Source organism: Magnolia sinica, chromosome 5, assembly GCF_029962835.1.
Source record: "Magnolia sinica isolate HGM2019 chromosome 5, MsV1, whole genome shotgun sequence".
NCBI lineage: Eukaryota > Viridiplantae > Streptophyta > Magnoliopsida > Magnoliales > Magnoliaceae > Magnolia > Magnolia sinica.
Genome location: NC_080577.1, coordinates 21961760 through 21989744, shown reverse-complemented (window position 1 = coordinate 21989744; position 27985 = coordinate 21961760). Strand labels below are relative to the sequence as shown.

The window sequence follows — 27985 nt, the reverse complement described above, 5'->3', positions numbered from 1 at the left end:
CATGACTTCCAACTGCCGACTCGGTCCGATTCGGACCGTCTCCTAACCCGTAAGAAAAAGCGCCGGCGGCCGGCTTCTCGCTTATAAATGCCTCTCTCTCTGCCTCTCTCCTTCTCTCCCTCCCTCTCTCTCAAGAGAATAAAATAACAAATAAAAAACAAAAAACCCCTCTTCTTCCTTTTATCTCCAGATCTCAACAGTCAATACCTTCCCGAATCAACGGCTCCCTTTCCCCCACATCCCCGGCCCGATCCTCCTCATCCTGCGGCGATGGGAGCCGTTCCAGACGCAGAAGGTCCAGCGCGTCGGTTCTGGGTCAGATTCCGCAAGGAATCGGTTTTCGCCGCGTATACACCGTTCGTTGTGTGTTTGGCGTCTGGGAGATTGGAGCTGGAGACGTTCCGGCATTACATCGCGCAGGACGTGTATTTCCTTAGGGCTTTTGCGCGGGCGTGAGTTCTGGATTCTTCTATTTCTTTTATTTTCCTTCGGTGGATTGCTCGCGTTGTCAGGATTAGGGTTTTGGTTTCAGTTGTTCTGAATTAGGGTTTTTTTAAAATTTTAGGTACGAGATGGCGGAAGAATGTGCAGATGACGACGATGCGAAGATGTCGATATCTGAGTTGAGGAAGGCCATTTTGGAGGAGATGAAAATGCATGATGCGATCGTTGAAGTAAGCTTTCGATGTTTTGGGTGTGTACAATAGAGTTTGCATTTCCTTCGTCCTTTGATCTTTCTTTGTGATGAGGAATTATACAGTCCTGGAATGGAGGATTTCAATGATCTCTCAGTTTCCTAATTTCGTACTAGTGGGGTCCATGGTTGGATGATCCGGACCATTGATTTGATTGGCTCATCAGTAGATGCGCCATGCGCCATGAAAATATCTGGTGTGACCATCTAACTGTCCGTGGACTGCTAATGGAGGGTTAAGAACAAGAAAACACAGCTGCCATCCACATTTGACTGAGAAAGGCCACGGCTTGGATGGTCAGGATCTTCCACTCTTGGACAGTCCATCCGTTTGGGGCCATTCAGATCGACAGCCTGGATCACTGGTCCATGGGCTTACTTGAGGGTTGTATGCATGTCCTTGGGTCGAGGATCATGTATCGCAGAATCCCTGTCGGTAATCATTTCCACATCTGTTCCAAATGAAGGCGATAAGTTAGTTCTTCCTGCAATATTTATAAATTTATTCCGTCACATTCTTAGTTTTAGCTCTGGACTACGTCAAATGGAAATAAGCAACTGAGGATGGATTTGTTGGGGAACATGCCACATGTCCTGTTCTGTCCAGTTATGCCCAGATGCATGTAAGTTTCCAAGTTGTGACTTTCAGCTGTAAGTCATTCACAGGGAAGTGACTTCTTACCCCCAGCCCCATGAGATTTCCTGGCAGTTTGCTTGTGATGACTTACAGGTGAATTTCCTCCCCCAAACACTACGTGTAAGTGATTTACCTCTAAGTCACTTCCCACTTGCAACTCATAGGCATCCAAACGACCCCTAAAGGTGAGTCTTGAAAGATGGCAGAAATAGCTTTGTGGACATAGAATTAGAGATTGCTTTGCAGAAGCAGAAATTAGAAATGTAATCATTTGTTCCTTTGGAGACTTGGATCTTTCTAGTCTGGATTTTGAACTGTTCCACCTCCCCCCCCCCCCCGCCAAATTTTTTTATCAGCAACCAAACCTCTCTTTGACATTCATGAAATTATTTCTGCAGAGATAGTGATCTAGTTCTTGAATTTTTAAATTGTGGACTCACACAGAGAGAGAGAGAGAGAGAGAGAGAGAGAGAGAGAGAGAGATGATTTGTGCACCTTCTTAGGTGAGAACTTGTGCGCACCTTTGCACACGTGTCATGGGCACAAAATCCGAACGGTCCATGTGATTCAGCATCCCATGAAACCCCCAAGGCCCAGATTTTAGTCTGATCCAAAACTCAGGTGGGCCATAGCAAAAGGAGAGGTAAATCAAGGTAGGAAATTGTTTCCCTTTGTTATGACCCACCAGAGTTTTGAATCAGGCTAAAAGTTGGGCCTTGGGGGTTTCATGGGGTGCCACATCCCATGGACTGTTCGGATTTTGTGTCCATGACACGTGTGCAAAGGTGCACATGAGTTCTCACCTAAGAGGGTGCGCAGGTGGTAGACATACACCCCACATGGGCACTCAAACCCAGGACTTCAGTGTTGAAATGCAAAGCGTCTACCACTGAGCCATGGATCGAGACCCTCATTTAGATAGGTTGAATACTTGTTAATAGCTAGATAGTTTTAATGTCTTGTCACTATGTTCATGTATCCTTTACAAAATTCAACTTAATTTGTTTTCTTGTTGGCTTTTTAACATGCATGGGGTTATAAATGCTAAGATAATAACTCCTTGTTGTTTGCCTGTTATTGAATACTTTGTGCCAGCATGCATTCTCTGTTCTGGCTCTATCTTCTTAGCTTGGAGGCTAACTCTTCATTGATATGGAGACAATAACTATGATTGTATGCGTGCATTAGCCCATTTCTATTCATTTTACATCATTGAAGGAAATTATTTCTGTTATTGTATTTTCTGATGGAAATCAGTTTTGCAGGAATGGGGTGTTGATCTCACAAAAGAAAGCACTCCAAACTTGGCAACAGTAAAGTACACTGATTTCCTGTTAGCAACAGCTGCAGGAAAGATTGAAGGAGGGAAAGGCCCCATCAAAATTGCAACACCTTTTGAGAAGACAAAAATTGCTGCTTACACATTAGGTGCCATGACTCCTTGCATGAGGCTCTATGCCTTTTTAGGCAAGGAGCTTCAGTCGTTCTTGGATCCTGGTGAAACCAATCACCTCTACAAGAAGTGGATTGAGAATTATTCATCTGAAAGTTTTGAGGTTTGTCTCATATTTTAATGGATGTACTTTGCTGAGATAATATATTTTATGTCGTCTTTGAAGGTTATAGTTATTAAATCTGCTTATTGTTGTTTTCTTTTTTGAACCAACACAGTCATCGGCTCTGCAAACTGAGGAATTGCTTGACAAACTAAGCATCTCATTGACAGGGGAGGAACTTGAAGTCATAGAAAAGCTTTATCATCAAGCTATGAAACTTGAAATAGATTTCTTTTCTGCTCAGCCAATTGTTCAGCAAACTGTAGTCCCTCTGTCAAGAGTGCAGGATCCAGCAGAGCATCAGCTTATCATATTTTCTGATTTTGATTTGACATGCACTGTTGTCGATTCCTCGGCCATTTTAGCGGAGATTGCTATATTAACTGCACCCAAAGCTGATCAGATTGGGCCTGAAAATGTAAATGCTCGTAAGTCATCAGCTGATCTGAGGAACTCTTGGGATGCTCTTTCCAGTCTATATACAGAGGAGCATGAACAATGCATAGAAAGCATTATTCCCAGTGAAGAAGCCAAAGGTAAGCAGTTGCATTTGGTTTATATATTTAAATCATTCTAGGGCAGTTACGAGCAAAGTGGTCAGGAAACAGTTGAGGCCTTTACTTATCAGGTGGTTTTTTTTTTTTTTTTTCTGCTTCCTATTTCTGTGGCTGTTCAGTGGAAACTTTTAACTATGAAGGTCTATGCGAAGCACTTGAGCAACTTTCTGACTTTGAGAAACGGGCAAACTCTCGAGTCATCGAGTCAGGAGTGTTGAAGGGCGTGAATTTGGAGGACATAAAACGGGCAGGGGAACGTCTAATACTCCAGGATGGATGTCCAGGATTTTTCCAGCAGATTGTCAATAAGAAGGAAGAGTTGAATGCAGATGTTCATATACTTTCATATTGTTGGTGTGGCGATCTCATTAGATCAGCTTTTTCATCAGGTATTTTTTTTTCTCTGCTTAGCAGAGTGATTTTCTTCTTTTCTTTTAATTTTCATCATGCAATCAAAGGTTTTCTAGAGTCACAATCTTTTCAAATCTGAAGAAAGTAAAGTTTAACTTCTACAATGTTGGTACTTGATCTAAAGATAATTGTTTCAAATTTGTATTTTCAAATTTATTATTATTATTATTATTTTTTTGAGAGAATGAAATTGTATGAAGTGGAAGATTTTGGAAGCCCCCTTTTGCATCAGTCTATCTTTGCAGTTGAATTTCTGTTTGTTCATGTGTTAAGATTAGGAGTTCTGTCTTTTAAGGGTAAGATTAGTTCTTCTCAGCTACTTAAAATACTGAAGCTAATTTATATTTCATTATCTACTTACAAATTTAGCAAGAAATGATTCTTGGGTTGATTGTAACAATTTCTCTATTGAAGGTGATTCCTGCATTTGTTAAAGTAGACTGTTATATTTCATTTTCATGATATAGTCAACACATTTAGCACGGAAAATTGGGGACCACTTCTTAGCTAAGCTAATATATGCATAATGTGTAGGAAGGTGGAGGAGATGATCAACCGCATTTTCATTCATTGTCCCACTTAGAGAAGTTTGATAGAATTTCCTTACTTGTCAATTATCATCATTGTTAAGCATCTTCCGAAAATGCAGGCTATCTTGTTAGAGTTTGGGGGATTGGGCTTTCTCATTTAGATGGTCAAAGTTTGTGGAGAATCCTTCTCTTGCCATTATATGGGGCATTTGGAGGGAATGGAATAAGAGTCGTTTTAGTAACGACGTTGCTTCTTTGGCTATGCTAGTTGATGGGTAAAAAAGCTGTTGATATCGAAGGTGATGGTATGATACGAGGCATTGAGTATAGGTGCCCAAGGCATATGTCAAAATTAGAAATAAGTGGCCGGAGGTAAAGCTAGGCATCGAGTTGAGTCGGACTGAATTATGGCTGATCCGACTTGATCCGATTTTGAAATAGGCCTGACCCAAACTTGACCCGACTTGGTACCAACTCTAGCATGCTTGACCCGATCCGAGTCCGAGTCTAGCCCGGACTAATCCGGATCGAGTCTGACCCGGTCACAAGTACCGAGTCGGGTCGAGTCAGCACCGAGTTGGATCGGGTCACAAATACAAGAGGTTTCGTCTTTGCTGCAACATGCCAGTTTTGGTTAATTGAGTAGTCCTGTACACGGGTCGAGTTCGAGTCGAGCTAGGCGAAGCTCGGCTCGGCTTTGCTGGACCCCACCATGACCCAAGCTCGAGCTTAGCTTGACTTGGTCTTCGAGCTCACCCCTTGAGCTCAAGTCGGCTTGCTGGTTCGAGTCGAGACGGGTCGAGCGAGCTATTCGAGTCGAGTTAATATTATTTTACAAATTATTACAATAATTAAAATGATAAAAAATCAAGATTGTTAGAACGAAGATAGGTGCAATGGCAGTGCATAACAAGTTAATACAAGCTAGCAAATAAAAATACGAGAATGTTATAAGAAAACCATAAACTCACTCAAAATTAATTGGCGTCTTGTTAAAATGGTCCATATGAGGAAGGCCTTTTCGACCGTCGGATAAGAGAGTAATCACCTTCATCTGAACCTGATCCATCACCATCGCTTTAATCAATAGGAAACATGTTTGTAGATCCAGATGTGTTATCTTCTCCATGGTAATTGTTTACTTCTTCTGAATCGGAAGGTGGTGAAACTTCACCATCATGTTCCTGTATAGATTTAGCTTACTTTTTCAATCCTTCTTTATGAGCCGATTTATAAGGAGTTCCCAACATCTCATAGAATGATGAGAGCCTGGAGAGAAACTTTGATATTTTGTGGCCCTTCTTTGTGTCCATGCTCGGCCCTGCCTCGACGTCATGTTGTCTTGGAGGATATCGATATGTAGATGCCTCTGCCTCTTCCCAACTTATCTTCAAGGCAAGTTTCAGTTGCTCTTCTTCTATAGCTTTTAATTTAGCATTTTTCTCTTCTTCTTTGTTATTCATTTGTTGCACTCTCTCTATTTTTGAATATTCATCTATTATAATAGGCTTGTCATGATATTTTTTGTGGCTAGTTGAATTTGGTATGGAGGGGGTGTGAGTTTTCTTATTTGAGTCTAAGAGAGCTTGGAAAAGAATTCATACTTCCTATTAGGCATTAGGACATGGTTTTGCATCTCTTCCTCGACCAAATAAGTGTATTCTTAGCCGATTTGTTTTGTTGACGAATTTGTCTCCACACGAATGACATTTAATCTTCATTCTTCCAAATGTTAGGGAGTAAACTTGGGTACCATAATCCCAAATGTTGGCGGATGGGTCATCAGACGACATTTCTGCACAAGGATTTTTGTTAATAAAAAATAATATTTTTAGGAGAATATAATTTTCAAGAAATAAATTGTAGTACGTTCAAAATTTCAATGTCAATGACAATGTCAAGTACTCTACTCCAAAAATAATAGAAATTAAAGTCTTACAGAACAAGTAATAAGATCAAGATGTCTAAAATAATTAAAACAATGTTTAAACTTTAAACATTTAAAGGTGTAGTGCTAGTTTCGTCTAGACTCTCGGTCTCATCCTCTTCATCAAATGAACTGCCACCCCAAACTGGACGTAACCAATCTTGCATACAAACGAGCGCTTCAATTGTTTTAGATGCAAGAAAGCTTCTATACTTGTTTACCACCCTACTACTGGTGTTAAATGCAGACTCTGATACCACTGTTGTTATCGGAATTGATAAAATATCTTGAGCAATCAACGGCAGTGTAGGGTATTTTCCTTCACAAGCTCTAGTCTTCCACTAGTCTAAAACGTCAAAGTTTTGGTTATAGACCTTCATGACTGGCTCCTTGAGATATACTTCTAATCCTGACTCATTTGTTTGCTAACTCGCTTCATCTTGTTCTAAGGCTGAGAAGTACTCATCTATAAAATCGTCATCACCTATAGACGAACTGGAGCCGCATTCATGCATAAGTTGTGTGTCCAGACTTCTAGAAGAATTACCCACATAAGAAGAGTACAATTCGTCAATTGTTACACGAACATTAGATGTTTCAATGACAGCCTTGTCAAACAGATAAATCTTCTTATAAACGTAACTAACTAGTCCCATTTTGTAGCGAGGATTAAGTACAACTGCTAAAGTCATCAATAGGTGACATTCGCCCCAGTATTTTTCAAATTTCACTTGCATGCTTAGCGTCATGTTCTGAATATAATTCGGACTTGTTGCGACACTTCTTTGAAGAGCATCCTTAATCTTCCAAAGCTTTGGAAGAAACAAATTTGCTGTTGGATATTTATTTCTGAAAAATAGCTTCGTGCAATTATAGTAAACTCGAAGAAAACCACGAACATCTTCAGCTCTTCTCTAATCATCTTCATTTGGTAACCAAGCATATGCTTTATCCCGAACTGAAATTTCGAGAATGCATTTTTCAACTCCATTGCCGCATCAAATATTTCATATGTTGAATTCCAACGGGTGCACACATCTAACTTCAATGTTTTTTGAGTTCCAACATTTAAACATTGGAGTATGTCATTCCATATGTAAGTCTTGATGGTGACTGCCATATATACTTCACGCTTTCTCTTATGTTTTCAATTGTGCTGTCAATTTTTTTAGTCCTTCTTGCACAATTAGATTCAGAATGTGAGCACAAAATCTCACTTAAAAAATCCCCCCACCCAAATAAAGATTTCCGGTTGTCTTGAATTAGCTCCGCAAAAAAGAAATCACAACATCATTTGTAGATGCATTATCTAGCGTCATTGAAGATATCCTACGTTCAATGCCCCACTTCTAAAGACAATTGTATACGCAGTCTGAAATAACCAAACCGGTATGAGGGGGAAGAAGGTAACAAAAGTTTAAAATAGTCTTACGTAGATTCCAATCTGCATCTACATAGTGTGTAATTAGCGACATGTACCCCTTCCTTTGGTTCGATGCCATCCGCAAGTCTAAAATGAGACTTATACGTGAGACTGATGACAGAATGACTTTCATCTGTCTTCTCATTCATATACATCTTCATGCATTCTCTTTTCACCGTGACCCGCAAACACTTCTCAAATCTTGGATTCAAGTATGTACTGTATTCGCTGAAAACTTTGCTCTCTATAAATCTAAATGGTTTCTCCTCAACAATAACTATTCTTGCAAACCACTCTTTTAATTTGTCTTTTTCAAAATTATGAGTGATGAGAGTAGCTTGCATGTAGAGTCGCTTCCTCCAGATGAGGCAAATGAGAGCAATTGTTGGCCTAAACGTGGGATTTTTGGACTCTTAACACAATTAATCGTATGTTTGCGATAATGTGAACTTGATCCCCTAGAATGCTTTGCGAATGTTAACTTGCAATGCTTACATCTAACCTTCGTAACACGATTAGAACCTTCTTTCACCTCAACCTCTTCAAACTCGTCCCAAATTGCTAATTTTTTTAAATTTTTTTTTCCTTTATTCGACGTATCTGAATTTAAGTTTCTTTCATTTCGTTCAACATCAGCAACTAGAAGGGATGTGGCAGATGCACCAACACTAGGGGTAGTAGGGACATCCTCACTAGCCATCTTTAAATATGAAAATAAGAAAACACGTGTAAGATATGTGAAGTTCGAAGGTGTGATTGTAATATGTGATTTGTAAGTAGGCATTTTCTAACGTCTCCATACTTTTAATTTCACTTTTTATCCCATTCGGTAATATATCATATACTCACATAATTTACATGCGATTCGAAAATTCAGCAGCATCTCCCCATAATTCTTCAAATATATGTAAAAATCCTCTACTGTTTGAGTGTCATCACCATTATCTGTTGTTCACAGATGGGAGGCAGTCAACCAGTTGAGAACCATATATTCAAAGAATAAATTGGGTTGATGCACCGAATCTTGAACTCCATGTAAATTGTGTAAGCAACATTAGGGTACACGATATATTACTAAACTGTCCAACATGGACAATTTAAGAATTCATATATATCAATAATTGATTTGAATATAATTTATTGTATATGAATTCTTAAACGGGTTGGTAAATTATTGTCAAGTATGTCAAGTGCAAGATGTTCTGTAACAGTAACGGCTACCACCATTACCTTTACGATATGGGTCGTAACGGCTGTTACATCCCCTGTAATGGCTGTTACGATCTCTCTTTTTTTTTTTTTTAATTGAAAAAAATCCTGAAAAACCTGTATCTGCCTCGTAATGTTGATTAAAAAGTATGGAAAACCTATATCTGCCCCATAACAGACAATTGCGGGGCTGTTATGGCCTTTATAGGGACGTAACGTACCATTAACGATAATTACGGGTCATTTTTTTCCACAACGGCTGTTACGGCCGTTACGACCCCATAACATGTAACGGTTGCCACCATTACCTTTACGTAACGGCCTTTACGGCACACCATGGTCAAGTGTCAAGTGAAGTTGCTCTAAAACTAATTGATTTCTGTTTAATTGAAGTATACAACTATAAATCATATATTAAATATATGATTTTTAGTTGAATTCTTGAATTAAGCATAAATCAATTTCAAGTTAAGTAATCAAATACAGGTATATGCAAGTTTAAAATTTCTCAAATAATATTAAATTCAATTATTCAAGTAATCAAAATCAAATATCAATGAATCATACCCAACCCGACGCTGTCGCTGACCCAACCCGACCTTGACCTAACCCGCCCGACACTGACCCAACCCTACGCTGACCAAAAGCTGACCCAACTCGACTCTAACTCAACCCAACCCAAATGGGCAAACACACACCTTGGCCCAACCCGACACAACCTTGAGTCCCTGGCCCAACTCGATTTGGATTAAAAAAAATACTTGAAGCTCAGCTTGTCGGTCGGGTGGTGGTGCTGCTTGATTTCTGCTTGGAGGTGGGGTGGGGTGGAGTCCCTGACCCAACTCGGAAGCTCAGCTCGTTGGTCGAGTAGTGCTGCTGCCGGATTTCTGCTCGGAGGTGGGGTGGGGTGGAGTCCCTGACCCAACTCGAAAGCTCAACTCATCAGTTGGGTGGTGCTGCTGTCGGATTTCTGCTCGGAAGTCGGATGGCCACTCGCTCGCACAGTCACTCGGCTCGGGTAGGTTAGGGTAGCAAAGGAAAAAGGCAAGAGGGGGAAAGTGAAGGGTTTTAAGTTTTTTTTTAAAAAAACTTATATATATTATAAATTATATATATATATATATATATATATATATATATTAGTATATTTTGAGGAAGTCGAGTTCGAGCTCTGTTTCGAGTCGAGCTTGACCAACCTTGAACTCGACTCATTTTTATTCGAGCTACAGTTACTTGCGCTCGGCCTGATCCGAACCTTCATGCGAGTCAAGTCGGAACGAGCTCAAACGAGTCGAGTCGAGCAAGTTTATCGAGCTAGGTTGACTCGTGTACAACTCTACATCCAACCCCTGGACTTCTGATTAAAAAAGACTTGCCTGTGAATTTGGTGGAATTATTAACTTGTTCCGGTAGGATAATGTATTGATAAGGTCCATGTACTGGCAGTAGGATGGGTGGCTTATGTTTTAAAACTAAAAAAGACTCATAAGAAATCTTATCCATTGCTTTTTTCTTTTTAATGCAATTTGTCCCTAGTGCATATCCGACCGTTAAATGTTTTGATTTTCTATCGGCACTTTGATTGATAACGATCAACGAATAGGATTGCCTAATACAAGTGATTTTTATGAAATAAATCATCCATGCGCTCGGCTCTGTAGATGGTCTGACCTGATTTAGATATTCCCTGCCACGTGTCCAGTGAGAGATGGATTTGCCCTACGGTTCTTCTACCCCTATTCACGTCCCTTCACCTACTTCTAGATAGGTGTACTACATCATGTGGCATTGAAACCAAAGGGGATGCATCTTTATGAATGCTCTGCAAAAGCTACTCGCCCCTTGGTCATGTTAGGTTGGATTGCCTTAGAGTTTGTAGACTCAAATGATGAAAATCAATTCCATAATTCAAAAATGGTTCCTGTGCCGCAACAAAGATCGGACGTTTGGAAACCATATTCCTCGAAATGGGCGGGAAGGAGAAGGAATGAATGGTATGCTCGCTAGAACAACCTCAGAGATTTTGAGAAGACGAGGGGCTGACATCTTTCTTTGGGTGTATCGCTTGCTGGTGGGGGTGTGCGATAGATATGGCGAAGTTCGAGTAGAACACTCGGCTCGCTACCACTCGCTGTAAGTTTGAGAAAAAAACGGACAGTCAAAAATGGTCACTACTGAATAGAAATTAGTTTTGTTTTTTAGTTATATATATCTGAACCCGATTCGAGTTGGGTTTCGGATTGAGTTGAGTCTGACCGAGTCGGATTTCGGGTCGAGTTACTAGGCAACTCGAACACGACTTGGTTTGAGTTTGGATTGGGCGAAGCCTACTCAGTTCTGACCGAGTCACCCATTCGGTTGAGGTCGAGTTGGATCTGAACGAGTCGGATGAGTTGAGTTAGTCGGATTGAGTCGCTCGGTGCCCACCTCTAGCTGGAGGTGATGATGGCAATGACGGGGTGCTGGAGAAATGGAAAGGATCTCTGGTTGGATGCCTCAAAGTTTATCTTAGATGAGAGTTCTTTTAGATGAGAGTTCTTTTAGGTATATCATTATTATTGTGTTTCATTTTTGGGATACTTTTTCTTTGCAAATAATTTATTTTTAGCTTTATTATTAGAGAAATTTACAAAAAAAATATAAAATAAAAAATAACCTAATTAATATAGAATTTGCATTCCGATGCCTTTTTCAAAAAGGTTTTAAAAAAGCTACTCATTTTCGATATAATTATCATTCCACTACCTTCTGTTATAGTTCTTTAATGGCTAGTTGAGTGGGCGTTTGGTCACACCAAATATCTAAGGGTGCATTTGGTCGCAACAGATATCATGATATTTTGCACCAAATTAGACTGATTAATCATTAAATATCATGAAATTTGGTGTAACTAAACACACCCCAACAAAGATATCATACTTTCTTTTTGAAATTGTGCCATTTCAACACATGGTCATGTTCACGTGTTTGATTCTATTGAACACGCTCATGCAGTAAAAAAATGTTCGTTTTATGTTTATTTTTATTATCTTTAATTTTTAAATGCTTCTTTGAGTATAAATAATTGCGCCATTTCAACACATGGTCATGTTCACGTGTTTGATTCTATTGAACATGCTCATGCAGTAAAAAAAAATGTTCGTTTGATGTTTATTTTTATTATCTTTAATTTTTAAATGCTTCTTTGAGTATAAATAATTGGTTTTTATGTTAATTACTGTTAATATTTTTTTGTGAGTTTTTTTTTTTTTTCAAACATTCCAAATAATTGTAATATCCCTATATACTCCTGGTAGAAACGGGTCATATAAACAAGATAATTTTTTTATATTTCATTATTAGTGTGTTTCATTTATGGGATACTTTTTTTCATGCAAATAATTGATTTATAGCTTTATTATTAGAGAAATTTACCCAAAAAAAAAACTAATTAATATTAGAATTTGCATTCTGGTGCCCTTTTTCAAGAAGGTTTTAAAAAAGCCACTCATTTATCGATATAATTATCATTCCACTACCTTCCGTTATAGTTCTTTAATAGCTAGTTGAGTGGTCGTTTGGTCACACCAAATATCATGATATTTTGCACCAAATTAGACTAATTAATCATGAAGTATCGTGAAATTTGGTGCAACTAAACACACCCTAGTAAAGATATCACACTTTCTTTTTGAAATTGCGCCATTTCAACACGTGTTCATGTTCACGTGTTTGATTCTCTTGAACATGCTCATGCAGTAAAAAAAAATGTTCGTTTTATGTTTATTTTTATTATCTTTAATTTTTATATGCTTCTTTGAGTATAAATAATTGGTTTTTAGGTTAATTACTGTTAATATTTTTTTAACATTTCAAATAATTGTAATATCCCTATATACTCCTAGTAGAAATGGGTCATATAAACAAGATGAATTTTTTTTTTTTTTTTTAATTTTTTAATTTCATTATTATTGTGTTTCATTTTTGGGATACTTTTTTTCATGCAAATAATTGATTTTTAGCTTTATTATTAAAGAAATTTACAAAAAAAAACCCAATTAATATAAAATTTGCATTCCGGTGCCTTTTTAAAATTTTTTTAAAAAAGCTACTCATTTATCGATATAATTATCATTCCACTACCTTCTGTTATAGTTCTTTAACGGCTAGTTGAGTGGGCGTGTGAGCAGATGGATCGGGTGCTTGGGTGGGCCCCATCGTGATGTTTATATAAAATCTACCTTGATCACTAGGTGTGTTAACTCCATGGTGTGCCATAACGGCCGTTACAAGGTCATAAAGGTTGTTACGTAAAAGTAACGGTGGCAATTGTTACATTACAGCGTTGTAACAGCCGTTACACCACTTGTAAAGGCCATAACAACCTTATACGATCCATTACGGTACCAATATAGGTTTTGGGTTTTTTTTTTTTTAAAAATTAAAAAAGAAAAAAGAAAAAATAGATACCATAACGGCTGTTTCATAAAGCTAACAGTGGTGACTATTACGGCCACCATTATCGTTACAGAATACCTTGGTCGTCTCTTGTAAGCTAAGGGCAAAAAAATCACTCCCATCTATGATTCAGGTGGACCATATGATTGAAAGCACTGTATAGGGCAATGATCACCTTCGAAATTGTTTCCCTTGGTATGGGCCACCTAAATCAGGTATGGGCCTTATTTTTAGGCCCCAGGCGTAAATTTTGGTTTGGCATATATAATGGTTGGAGTGGATTTCATATAATCATCACTGTGAGCCCTGTAAAAATCAAGGTTGGACATCTCTCTCTAACTATTTTCTTTGGTGATGGCCCACCTAAATTACAAGCTAGCTTGATTTTTTGGCTCCGGGCGTAAACTAGGATTATGCATCCAATGGTTGGAGTGGATTTTACATACACATCACAGTGGGCCCCACCAAAAATCAAGTCCAAGCGTCCCTTTATAACTTTAAGAGATTATTAGTAAAAAAAAAAAAAAGGGAATTATATAGGATGCGGCTTGTGATTTTGATGGGGTCCATTGTGAGTAACATCATCCTTTAAAAAATGTTTATGTAAGATCCAATTTGACCATTAGATATGTAGTCTTATATTAGAGACAATTTTTATTTTTATTTTTAAAGGTTGACATGTGATTTTGGTGGGCCACATCAAAGGGAAGGGTTAGGAGAGAGATGCCCACCCTTGATGATACAGGGCCCATCGTTATAGTTATATAAAATCTACTCCAACCATTAAATTCCACAGAAAAATTTAGGCTTGTGGCCTAAAAATCATGCCCATTCGTCATTTGCGTTGGCCACAAAATGGAAAAAGTTTGGAGGTTGAGTATTGCCCCGTAAACTATTTCTAATGTAGTCCACCTAAATCACATAAACATCACGATGGGGTGGATCCAAGGTGGTCAGACCTGGCTCGCGACGCATCAGACCCCGAACTCGGCACCCAACGCTCATACCCCAAGTCCCGAGTTCGGCTCCTGACTATAAATTTTAGGGGTAAATTTTTTCTTTTCTTTTCTTTTCTTCTTTCTGCAATATTGTATCACAACTGAGACAAGTATCCACTATACACAAAGTAACTATTATACTATTCATAGCCAATTATATACATCAGGTTTGTATATGTACATCGCCAACTTATGGAATTTTTAGAAAAAATGTGGAATTATGACACTATTTAAGGGCTTTTAAGGCTTCTTGAGCACATGAACGCCAATTGTTCTTCTCACGATAATTGGGTTCTGGTGCACGCATTGACACGCGAGAGGTATCATTGAATTCGTAGTGATAGCACGGTTGTACTACACACTCGATTCGGGTCCTGCCGGAAACATTAATCGACCCACGAGAGGTACCAGAGGTGTATCGTTCATGTTATGGATTGGGTTGCGGGTATTACAAGTCTACCCCCCTTGCAAAAATTTCGTCCTCGAAATTTCCGTACTCTAGGGTTGAAAATGAGCAACACAATCATGAAGATGGAAATAACTTGAAACTTTCTTATTATAAAAGAGAAGCGTATATCGGCTATGTACACTACATCATGTACATGGATCAAACAAACAGGTGTGGACATCTCTTACATATATCATATTCACGTTCCCAGGAGGCTTCTTCTTCACTATGGTACCCCCACTACACCTTTGCTAGCGAGATGATCTTGGTTTGGAGGACCTGCGCCTTCCGATCAAGGATACGGACCGGATGCTCCATATGACGCATCCTCACGAACTTCTATTAGCTGCCAATCTATAATATGCTCCGTCTCAAGCTCACACTTCCATAACATGGATACATGGAATACATCATGAACGCCTGCAAGCCAATAAGCTATGGGCCCAATCCTCTCCACTATCTTAAAGGGTCCTATGTAACATGGGGCAAGCTTCCCTCGTTTGCTGAATCGCACCACGCCCTTCATGGGCAAGACCTTAAGATAGACATAGTCTTTGACCTAAAACTCCGACTCTCTTCGCTGGTGGTCGGCATAACTCTTTTGCTGACTCTAGGCTGTGCGCTTCCTTTTTCTAATAAGGCCAATCTTCTCAGAGGTCTATTGTACTATCTTGGGCCCAAGAAAACTTCGTTCTCTCTCTTCTACCCAATAGTTGGGTGGTCTGCAAGGTCGGCCATATAGGGCCTCATAAGGGGCTATGCCAATAAACACATGGTAGCTATTATTGTATGTGAATTTGGCCAAACACAAATGCTCATCCCAACTACCTCCGAAGTCCAACATACAAGAGCATGTCCTCGAGGATCTAGTTAACTCTCTTGGTTTGCCCATCTATTGAGGGTGATACCCTATGTTGTACTTTAGGGTCACCTCCAAAGCTTGCTGAAAGTTCCTCCAGAATTGAGATGTGAACCTTGAGTCTCGGTCAGACACTATAGAGATTGGGACCCGCTATAACCATCTGATCTCATCAATATATAATTGAGCAAGTTTGTCCATGGAGTAGGTGGCACGGATTGGTAGAAAATGTGTCATCTTCATCAGATAGTCGACGATAACCCACATCTTGTTGTGACTGCGTAGAGTCCTTGACAGTCCGATGATAAAGTCAATTGTCATGTGCTCCCACATCCACTTTGGAATATTCAAGGTACCCAGGGGTTGTTGATGTTCTGCCTTAACCCTCTTATATGTGTCACATCAGGCAACAAACTCAGCTATGTAGCGCTTCATCTCCTGCCACCAATATTGCCTCCTAATGTCATGATACATCTTCGTACTGCCTAGGTCTATGGTGAATTTGTATTGGTGTGCCTTGGCCGATACTACCTGAACCATACACCTTCGATACCTCTTGTGGGTTGTTCGATGTTTCTGGCAGGACCCGAATCATGCGCACAAGTATGCAACCGAGAGAACGGAACCCCAAGAATACGAAACCCACACAACGTGATTGCGCCGTCGTTATGAATCCAACGATATCCCTCACACATCGATGCTTGCACCTAAAACCGACTTATCGCGAGAAGAACAATTGGCGTTCATGTGCGCAAGGAGTCTTAAAACCCTTGAATTGTGTCATAATTTCACCCTTTTTTTCTAGAAATACATAAGTTAATGAAACCCCTTAATCAAACCCTAATGGTACCATAATATGACCCGAAACTAGCTTAACCTATCATTATTAGCTCTTGATAAAGGTAAATGTCACTTTTTCATAAAAGTCAATGGTTTTCCTTGAAATAAGGAGAGAGCCACCTTATTGCTTTTAGAAAGTGATTAAGTCTTAATAAACCACTCTTAAGAGTCCTAATTCATGGATTAGATAGTATAAAGATATCATTAATTAGCTTAATAAAATGGTAGCAACCAAAAGTAAACAAAATCCCTCAAATTAAGGGGACTTATCAATACACCTTTTCTAAAAACACTTAAGCCTAATATAAGCACCATTAAACCCCTTTAAGTGTGATTAATTAACCCAAAACAATGATTAAATTAATGCAAATAAAGTGCATGGGCAAAAGTCAAATGTCATTTACTAAAGTCAAGGAGGGCCAAGTATTTTGTCCCCCATAGTTTTATAGGAAAGCAACTTGAGACTAATTAAGCTGTCATTAGCACCCTTAAACCATGATTTGGTGGGACAAATCAACCTTGAAACAAGGAGGTGCTTCCACCTAAGCCCTTATCTAGAAACCTCTCCCTGGTCACATTCTCTTCTATAAATAGCCCTCCCCTAACTAAAATTTGGGCACAATAGTGCCCAATTTTCAGCCATAGTTAACCCTTTCCTAGATAAAGGAGAGAGAGAGGGGGGGGGGGGGAGGAGAAGTGGACCATCTATCAAGCGATCCTAGCCATTCAAGGAGGTCCAACCCATTTCCAAGGTGAGTGCACTCTCCCTTCCCATTTCTTTGATTTGGATTTCCTTAATCATGCTTCTCTTTGATGTAGGAGTGGGATATGAAGGCAGACCCCACGGTGGAGATTTAGAACCATCTGGATTATCCGATGGTTTGGATGATGGAGAAAACACGAATATTAGCTTGAATGAAAACCTGTGGGCTCCATTGACTGTGGGCCCCACTGAGATGTGCACAACCATCCAACTTGTTCATAAGGTCACAAAGGCCTGGTTGAAGGGACCACAAAAATATCAGCTTGATCCAAATTGTCTGGGACCTGCCATGATGCATTTAAAAGATCCGAACTGTCTAGATGGAGGACCTGACTGGTCTTTTCAGACACTACACCCACACACTTTTATATATGTTAGGAAGAAAAAAATAATAATAAGTAATTTATTGCAGCTACACTACCGCTGCTTTTAACTAAAGGTGGGGTCCACCTGATCTTTGGATCTACCTCGTTTTTGGCCTCAAGCCTTAAAATGATCTGAAACAATTGATGGGCGGTGAGGATTAAGGAACATCATCATGTGGGTTCCTGCATTGGGCAAAAAAAAACATCACTGTGGGGTGGATTTTACATAGACATGGGGTGACGCACTTGGTTGGGGTGTATTTTACATAGACATTGGGTGACGCACTTGGTTGGGGTGGATTTTACATAGACTTGGGGTGACGCACTTGGTTGGGGTGGATTTTACACAGACATCACTGTGGGGCCCCCCATAGCCACCCACCCATTTGGTAACGCAGCTACCGCGATGGAAGGTAGTGAAATGATAATTATATCGATTAATGAGGTAGCTTTTTGAAAACCTTTCTGAAAAAGGTACCAGAATGTAAATTCGATATTAATTAGGTATGTTTTTTTTTTGTAAAATTCCCTTACTATATTATTGTCATTTAGTTTTTTGAGATTTTTTATATTGTTATAAAGTAATATTTTGTTATTTTAAATATTTGTATGGACGCATCAGTGATTGAGTTTTAGAAGCCACTTCATCTGACACCTCTTTTCAGTGTCAAACACTAAAAGATGTGTCCGGGTCCTTACTCTTGTCAAAAAGTGTTAAGACTCTCAAGAGCTTCAACATGAGGTCATGGGTTCAAGTACCCAATGTGGTGTGAGTGCATGGGTGTGTGTTGTAAAAAATCAAAAAAGCAGCAATGAACAATATTGAAATATTATATCTTATTACTTTAAATAGTTGTACAGATGTGTCAGTGGATCTTTCAAAGTCAGCGAGTTCAACAACCCATATCTGTTTCCAATGACCTCGCAAGCCTGTCTCTAAATTACATAGGTCATATTCTGTTGAGGTCTGCCCATAGTTACCAGTTTGTCCAAAGTTCCCTCAAACTGCGGACTAGTTCAACTGAACAGATTTGCAGCTTGGACTACCCTGGTCTGAATGTGATTTTCAAGACATACTCCATTCTTGATGGGCCAAAAGATTTGAAGATCTGAATTAACATGCAAACATGGCATGTGTGCAGGGGTTTCACCACCATTTAAAGATGGAGGTTAACCATTACCAATTCTTGGACTCACATGCATGCTTATTTCAAATGAGAAAACATTGATACTCCAGTCAAGTGTGGCTGCCATACACATGAACAGAGCCTCTCTAAATGCAGCACCTATCTTCCTTAATTGAAACCATTCAAATGGTGGGTTCCAGTTTTGATTGGGCGTGTGTCCAAAATCAAAGTGATTGGTAATCGTAAACTATTTGACTAGTTGACTTTTTCTCATTTTGACCACTCATTTTGGCCACACATTGGGCAGTTAACGTATTTAGGAGAATTCCATTTTGGCAATCATGATTTGGACAATTTAGATCTCCAAGCCATGTGTCCCCCCTGTATAGAGAATTTTGTTCTTTGCCACTAAATTGGATATTTGGGGAGAAATGATTTAGTAGTACTAGTACTCCATCAAAAATTGCTCCCCATAGGGCCCAATACTGTAAATATGATTGGACCATTCATCTGGTAATCCCATCATCAATAACCCAAGGTGCAGATGTTTTATCAATAAGACATGCCTATGAATCTATCCATTTGGGCGAAGGACTTGAATGTAGAATATAAGACTTTGGCCTCTTTGTCTTTAACTATTAAACACAAGCCACAGTAGGACTGGATCTAGATCACAGGACTTGTTGGATCATCTAGTAAGTGCCATTTTCGAATTATCAGTAAAATTAAGTGCCATTTTCAAACAATGGGCTATCCATGGTTTGGTTTAAGAGATGAATGGTTCCAGTAATTTATTCTTGAATGGTAAGAATTTATTGAAAAAGGCAGCAAGAGCCTCCCAGCCAACAATACAGAGTCAAGGAGCCCAATTGCGAAAGAGGATCAAAACTTTAGAGAAAACCACTGCCGAAGAGACACTGGTATTTCTGAGCACGGTTGTTCCTCTCGGCCCACACCGCCCAAAGAACAGCCATCAAAATGGAGCGCCACTTTCTCTTTCCCAGGCTTCCACCCTGACCTGCATGCCACAAACAGGAGGTGATCAAGAGAGGGAGGCATCCCCCAAGAAATATCCGCAAGACAAAGGATGCTCCACCAAATATCGGTAGAAAGAGGACAGTGGATAAACAAATGATCCACAAATTCTTCCTCTTTGAGGCATAAGGGACATGCATTCGGCAGCACCATCCCATGCCTTTTTAGATTATCAATTGTAAGAATTCTGTTTCTGCTTGCAAGCTAGCCGAAAGCTGCCACCTTGGGAGGAATACAATTGGCCCAAACTGATCCAGTCCAGTATGACAGAAGGAAGAGGGAGGAGGCCTCTCTGCAGAAAGAGACATAGAGAAAGATTTGGCTATGAAACATCCAGATTTGGTCAGCTTCCCGATCATGGAATCTTCAGAGCTGGGATTAGGATGAAACTCCTGCGAAAAGGATAACATTGAAGTGAACTCCTGAAACTCTTCATCAGAGAAGTTTCTTCTAAAATGAGGGATCCAGATTCCTCCTTGGCCATTATGATAAAAACAATCTTTGACAGGGATGAACGGATTAGAACAAACTGCAAACAGAGAGGGAAAGGTGTCAGCTAATGTAGGAGCACCACACCACTGATCAAGCCAAAATCTGATTTTATTCCCATCTCCAAGGGAAAAGGACACATTCTCTTGAATGTGAGACAGCTTAACATTGTTCCAGTCATCGAGTGTGAGCCTCGTAAATAGTGGGGGCCCAAACACTAAGGGTCTATGACACTATTTTTCTTACCAAAAGGTGTCCGCTGCCGCTGCCGGCCACCACCATCATACCTGGCTTTTTGGAGTTGGCTTCATGAATTTGTTTCACCAGTCATTCTACCATAACACTGTTACAAATTGTAGCATTGCTTCGGTATCTTTCAAAAAAAAAAAAAAATGTAGCATTTCTTCGGGAGTGCTCTATCTTGTTCAGGATTCGAAATAAGATTCATTCTCATGGTCGTCATCATCATCTAAGCCCTGTCCCAACTAATTGGGCCCAGCTTCATGAATCCTTTTCTGCCATTCCACTCTATCAAGATTCATTCTCATGGTAGCTTGGCCAAAAAAAAAAAAAAACAGTAGTTCTTTAATGGCTGATTGCCCCCATGACGTCAACCTACATTTTTATCTGGAGTAGGGACCGGCAAGTGCAAATGCTACTGGCAGTGGCACGTGCAATTACTAATTGACGGAATTTGTCCATGAGTGTCTTTAATTTTTTGGAAGATAAGAGGACTTGCCCGATTATTTATTTCAAATTGATTGGCAGTTCAGCTGGCATTAGTGCCCCACTCATTTTTGTCGCATCACCCAGTGGTCTAGCCCTTGGTTCTTCTGTTGCATTCTCTTCTTTCTTGAATTCTTGATTGTTCTCTTTATGTTTCACCTAGCTGAACCGTATCAGTGACATGAAAGTAGATTGTCACCTGATTTCCCTAAAGCAATTAGGATTGATAACTGCACCCATCATCTCTCTTTTTTGGCAATATTTACACTGATTAATCTGTCTTGATGGACAATGCTGGAGAGCCATATTGCTTGGATGCGTTATTGTGGTTATGAATATGCTCGACTTTCCAACACAGTCTAATTTAACCAATCCCTTTGGCAGGAACCCTGAGTAAGTCTTGGTATAAACCTTTGTCCAAGGATGCTTCCTTTCTGTTTTTTTTTTTCCCCCGAGGAATTAGTTCTGTGGACTATTGATGAGAAAAAAAATAATAATAATAAAAAATAAAAAAAATTCTTGGTTGTGTGGGTTAACTTCATGGCATAAATGCAGTCTGAACCCTCGACTTCATTTCCATACTTGTTGCTCCATTTGTCATGGTAGAAATTTTATCCATCCATACTGAATGTTCAATGACCACGCTTAGTCTAGTTTAGTTTATTGTTTTTTGCATAATAGTCAGTCCCAGGCCTACGCTGCATTGGAAGAGTGTGTTTTAGGCTGCATTCTCATTCCATGTGGATGGGTTTTGGGTATGTATATGGGATTTGCATTGTAACTGAGTAAAGTTTCCTCATTTTCTTAGATTACAATATGAAATGCATCACTATTCTTGAACTCCAGTTTCTGTCCTTGTAATTTAGACAGACTTAAATTTCATGGTTTGTTAACGAGGAATGAGAGTTTGTATTTGTTGAGAGAACATGTTCTGCAAATAACTGTTTGTAGTTTTGATTTTGCCATTTACCCTAAGAAACAGGGACACTGTAAAGATCTTTTTCATGTGTTAGTATAATAGTGCTGCAAGGAGATTAATGAAAAATTTCATACCTTTTGTCAAGCAGGTGGCCTTAATGTTGTGAATATACACTCCAATGAGTTCACATACGAAGAATCTGTTTCCACTGGGGAGATTGTTATGAAGGTGGAATCACCCATGGACAAGGCTCGAGCTTTCAAGGATGTTTTGAGCCATAGTGACAACGGCAAACATGTATCTATTTATATTGGAGACTCAGTGGGTGACTTGCTTTGCCTGCTTGAAGCAGATGTAGGCATTGTTGTCGGATCAAGCTCAAGCCTAAGGAGAGTGGGTCATCAATTTGGTGTCTCTTTTGTTCCGTTGTTCACCGGATTGGTGAAGAAACAAAGGGAATTTGTTGATGGGGATTCATCTAGTTGGAAGGGTTTGAGTGGCATTCTTTATACAGTCTCTAGTTGGGCTGAAATACATGCCTTCATTTTGGGGCCATAATATTCAATGGCATTCTCCCTCTGTTTTTATTTTTATTTTTATTTTTTTCTATTTCCTTATTACCTAGGCAAATCCAAGGATTCGTATATCTAGGTCAAGATATTTATGGTGGCTAATTTTACAAAGAGCCGCCGGTCAGCTGTTTCTTTTTTTCTACAGGACCACCATGCAAGTGCCGAACTTTGGCCGTTACAGGTGATGTTGGGTAATACTCTCTTGCGTTTCAGTCCTTTTTCGGCTTTTTATAATGGTTTTAAACATCAGTTTAAATCAAGTCGATTCCACGGTTCACGGATCTAAGGAATTAGGTCAATGGTAAGAAGGTACTGTTATATTTTCCCTTTTACAGCTACAGATTTCAGCTACTTTTTTACTAAAAAGAAATGGTAGACCCCTGAGTGCCATAGAACCTTCAGTCCCCACCTTAAAACTGCTCAGAAGTCTGCTACTGAATATTCCATGGAGCCGGCTACTGAGGCTGGTAGAGGTCTCCTGCCTTGGTTAGATCGAAGGGGGAAAATCCAACTAGTTTTGTTTAAGGAGCTAATAGATAATTGCCTCCTTAAACATGCATGTCTAACAGTGGTTGGAACTTTGAATGGGTCTAAACCATTTTCCGTGCCTGGGCAACTTGCACCCAAATTGATGCTTAAAAACATTCAATATTTGCTCTTTGTATTTGATGTGGGTCATATGCTTTTGTATTTGTTCAGGTAATTGAGACGTTCTCAGCTGCAGACGGCCCCAAGAAGATGCTTGGATTTGTTTGTCCAATTAGATTTAAATGTAAGTGATTCTTTAATGGGTATATTTGTTTTGTGGGGGAATGGGCCTCCGTAGGTTTCCATAAACTATTACAATGTAGTAGGGATGGACGTGTAAAGCTTCAGCTAGTTTTTCCTATGGTTCGGAAGCGCCACCCATCAAATACCATATGTTCTTTTTTTAATTTCTTTAAAAAAAAGAAAAAAGGAAAAAAAATTTGGGTTGTAGAAGGGGATTTCAGTTTCCCCTGGTTTTATTAAAAGGACTCCAACATTAATGAAATCCCGCAGTTCCTCCTTGAATTGTTGTGTTCATATATTCTTGTGGTACGTGTTCATTTTGATGTGGTAATCTGAAGGTTTTTCCTTCTGCTTGCGTCATGTTCAAGAAACTTCTGCCCTGTTTGGCTGATGCGTAAAAATGAGTTCATCCCCTTTTCTTTTTTCTTTTAAACAGTAATTGTGTATTAGTGATCTTCATCTCTAATACACAGTGAGTTCATGTTAACGGAAATTATGTGTTAGAGATCAATATCTGTAATACATAAATGCCCTTAATGACAACCAAGGGAAGAGGCACGTGTGTTACACTAACACACGTGGAGAGGAACTGAGAGAATTTCCTGGGAGAGAAAAATGAAGGATATGAATGTGGCTGCATGCAAATAAAAGAGAATGTTGCGACTGGTGTACAACCCATCCACACTTTTTTAAAGGTTTTGTGGCCCACTTGAGTTTTAGATCTCTCTTATTTGGGCTGACAGCCTAACAAGAGGGAAATCGGATTGCGTTCTGAGTTACTCAGTACACTTTTATCATACTGAGTAAACTTAGTTGGGCCTACTGTGAATATATGTAGTTAATCCATGCTGTCCATCCGTTTTTGCAGCTCATTTTAGTGGTTGAATCCAAAATATAAGTATGCCCAAAGCTAAAGTGGACCACACCACAAAAAACCGTGGGAATAAGGACTTCCACAGTTAAAACCTTTCTAGGGCCAACAGTGATGTTTATTTGTCATCAAAGCTGTTAATAAGATTACACAGACATGGATGAAGGGAAAAAAAACAAATATCAGATTTATCCAAAACTTCTGTGGGTGCTAAGAAATTTTCAACGGTAGAATTTCAATTCACACTGTTTCCCATGGTGAGGTCCACTTGAGATTTGGATGCACTTCAATTTTGGCTTCAAGCCCCCAGATTATCTGTTAAAAGGGATGAACGGAGTAGATAAAATGTGTAAATCACGGTGGACCCCACAAAGTTTACTCAGTACGCAATCAGCTTCCAACAAGAGGCGGCACAACAACCTTGCGGATGAATGTTATAAAGTCATCATGGTGGGCCCCACCTAATCTTTGATGGATGACTCCCTGGTTGGATTGTCAAGCCATCATGGTGTGAATGCAAAGGGAGGTGGGAGCAGGCTACTTGCGAACGAAGTAGGAGGGGGATGTGAGCGGGGCTACTCGTGAACGAAGTGAGAGGGAGAGGAGCAGGTAAAATCCAATCTCCCATTTAGAAGCTTGTAGATTTTCAAAATTTTACAAATACTACTGACTATATTGAAAATCTGATTTAATGTCCTATAGAATCTTAAAGGCCACAGCTCTGCTAAAAATTAATTGCATGGCCAAATATAGTATAGGGATGAGATGAACTCATTTTCCGGCTTCTATTCAATGTTTGTGGATAGATTATTCTTTTTCAATGCATTTTCCGGAACAACTTGTATCTTTAAGTCTATGTATCAGAGATTTTGGTAAGCAAAGATTTACATAACAATGATCTCTCGTGCATGATTATTGTGAACGAAAATAGAATTTACTCATTTTTAAATGGGAGCCAAACAGTGCCCAAATGGTTCTCTGGATTCTATACATACATTATGGAGTCTGCTTTTATAGATCTGCCAATCTTATCAAGCCCTAGATTTTGAACAGTCAGTGAAAGGTACAAAAGGATTGCTGGTTTGAAGGTCGTGATCACTCAATTCCCATCCTAGAGCTGTCCCAGTAATTCGATTGTTTAACATCATTGGATGGTGATGATAGTATTAGTCTGTGCACTTGACTTTGGATTTGTCTTTGATCATTCCTTTCCCTAAAATGGACGGTGGCAAATGAGGGAAAATTGATGGTGAGTTGGTTTAAGATAACATTTGCTTTCAATAATCAAGATAGACTGGCAATTTATTATGGTGGAAATGGGCCAGACAGGCCGATCCTGTGCTGGGATTGGACTTGAAATCTATCCAAAGTGACGGGCTTGGGGCTGGCCTGGCCTTTGGCCCAATCCAATCATCAAGGGGCTACTGCTAAAGAAAAGAATGTGATGTTTAGGGCTCGTTTGGATACCACTAAATAAGTTACTTTTTTTAACTTATGTTAAGTAATTATGTTTTTTTTTTTCACTTAAGTTAGTTTAGTAAACATAATGGTAAACCAAAAGCTACTTATCTTAATAAATAATTTTTTTTAACTATTTAATTTGTGGCTTTTCTACTTCTCTCTCATACCGTTTATATCAAAGGAGGCTCCCTCTCACTGTCCATATCAAAGGAGGCCCCACGTGGTGGACTGTCCACATTGAAGATGAGGTACACACAGTGGATAGTCCACGTAAAAGGTAGCCCTCACATGATGGATGACCCCATGTTAATGTGGGCCAGCATATGGATTGTCCACATCAAAGATGGGCTCCACATGATGACAAGTGAAAATTGAATCAGGCCCCACATGATAGATGGCCCATATTGAAGTGGCCCAACATGATGGACAATCCACATCAAAGGTCGGCTCCTAATGATGAATGACCCACATCCAAGGTGAGTCTTGTATGATGAGCAACCCACATTGAAGGTGAGGCCCACATGATGGACAATCTACATCAAATGTGGGCTCCATATGATGGGACATTAATAGCGGTGGGCTCCACATAATAGACAATAATATTGATGGTAGGCTCCACATGATGGATGACTAACATCAAAGGTGGGCCCTACCTAATGAACTTTGCACATTAAAAGTTGACCCCTAATGATAAATGACCCACGACCAAGGTGGGCCCTATAAGATGGACAACTCACATCAAAGGTGGGGCCCACACAATGAACTTTTCACTTCAAAGGTTGGCCCCACATGATGGACAATGGATGTGAGGGTGACAGAACATACTTTTGGAATTACTTACTATGTTGGAAACCAAATATGTTTTTCTACTTTTTGAAAGATAAATATGTTGTTTACAAACCATACTTATCCACTGATTAAATAGAAACCAAGATAAGCTTTTTATGGTAAAAGAAGTTTATCTAAAATAACTTAACATCCAAACACCCCATGAAATACATGTGAGTGGTTAACTTTGCCCGTACATGCACTTTAGCATGTTTATTTCATCCATTTCCCTAGTAATGTAATATAAATGTGTTACCATTATAATTTTACCCCTGCCATGTCAAACCAAATACGAGAATAGTCGGTCAAATGCATATGCATTAAAAATAAGTTTTAAGAAATTGTAATCACTACAGTTTTCATATAATTACGATGAAAATATTGAATCCAAATAACAACATCAATGTATTTTAGTAATTATTTGACATTAAAATAATGTAAAAATGCCATCATTTTTATTTTACTGCCGATAAATCAAACATGAGAATCTGCGATCAAATGCCGATGTTGTCAAGAAAACAAGTAATTTGTAATCAATGCATGTTTCCTTTATCTTACTATAGTCACTAGTGAAACAAATAGGCCCTAAAGACATTCATTGGGTGTGGATCATTTTTCAATGCTCTAAACCACATCATCCTAGCAACAAAGGACAATAAAAAAGAAAAAGAAAAGAAAAGTAGATGGAGGGGAAAAAGAAAATTACTTGGATTGTTTCAAACCCTTTTTCATTTTACATCTTATCATTTTAGGGTTGCCCATAGAGGGTTAGGGACATCATTTTAAGCCCAGTATAAGGATGACCTCGGCCCCCTCCACACCTAAAATTGATTGCAAAAAGGGATGTATATCGATATCCCTATATCGAAATCCCTAAGGGATACCAAATCCTGATTTTTCTAGGTCTCAACCATATTCAGTGCATGCCATGATATAAACCATTCATTCAAAAAAATGTTTGTCGACGGGCCATATCACATAAATCACTAATAGAAAAAGTATTGTTGTTCAATCGGACATATGGCCACGTGTTACAAACGGCTCAAATGTGATTAGATATAGTGTCGAGCATACTAGAGTCATGGTCAACTCAAATCAATTGAATGCTGGTGACCCCTAGGCATTGAACTAGCTAGATTAGAACCAGCTCCGTGAAGACCAACCTGAATATTCAATCACTAATTGTTACAGTGATCAGACGATTTTAAAAGGAGAGGGTTAGTCTTTAAGAATGAGATATTTTACATTTTAACTATGGACTTTTCTTTCAACGATAATAATATATCAGGTTTTTCAGTAAAACAATAAGGATTGGACAGAATTAAAAATAAGGCCAAATCGTCCAATTTATTGATTTGAATGTTAAAACAATACAATTGGTGAGTAAAAAATAAAACTAAGAAGAGAAAAAGATAAAATACCTATAATGGATTATGTTGGCAAAATGGTTGTAGAAATTACTAGACGATCATGAGACGATTGTGATGTGAAGTCAGTATAATGTGATTGGAAATGTATCAAGTAAGAACTTG

At 39.1% G+C, this 27985-nt stretch overlaps 1 protein-coding gene across 4 annotated transcripts; it reads left to right on the top strand.

Annotated features, from left to right (window-relative positions):
- Window positions 1–23575, top strand: LOC131245728 (bifunctional TH2 protein, mitochondrial-like). Of its 4 annotated transcripts, none has more exons than XM_058245383.1 (7): window positions 1–452; window positions 566–674; window positions 2597–2887; window positions 3003–3423; window positions 3585–3833; window positions 22099–22713; window positions 23222–23575. In XM_058245383.1, the coding sequence occupies exons 1-6, from the start codon at window positions 271–273 to the stop codon at window positions 22506–22508; spliced, it is 1662 nt and encodes a 553-aa protein (XP_058101366.1). In that variant the 5' UTR covers window positions 1–270; the 3' UTR covers window positions 22509–22713; window positions 23222–23575. The 4 variants fall into 4 exon arrangements, with proteins under 4 accessions (XP_058101366.1, XP_058101363.1, XP_058101365.1 ...); XM_058245380.1 differs by having other exon boundaries at window positions 3–452; window positions 3564–3833; XM_058245382.1 differs by having other exon boundaries at window positions 3–452; window positions 3564–3833; window positions 22099–22823.
- The last annotated feature ends 4410 nt before the right edge of the window (window positions 23576–27985 follow it).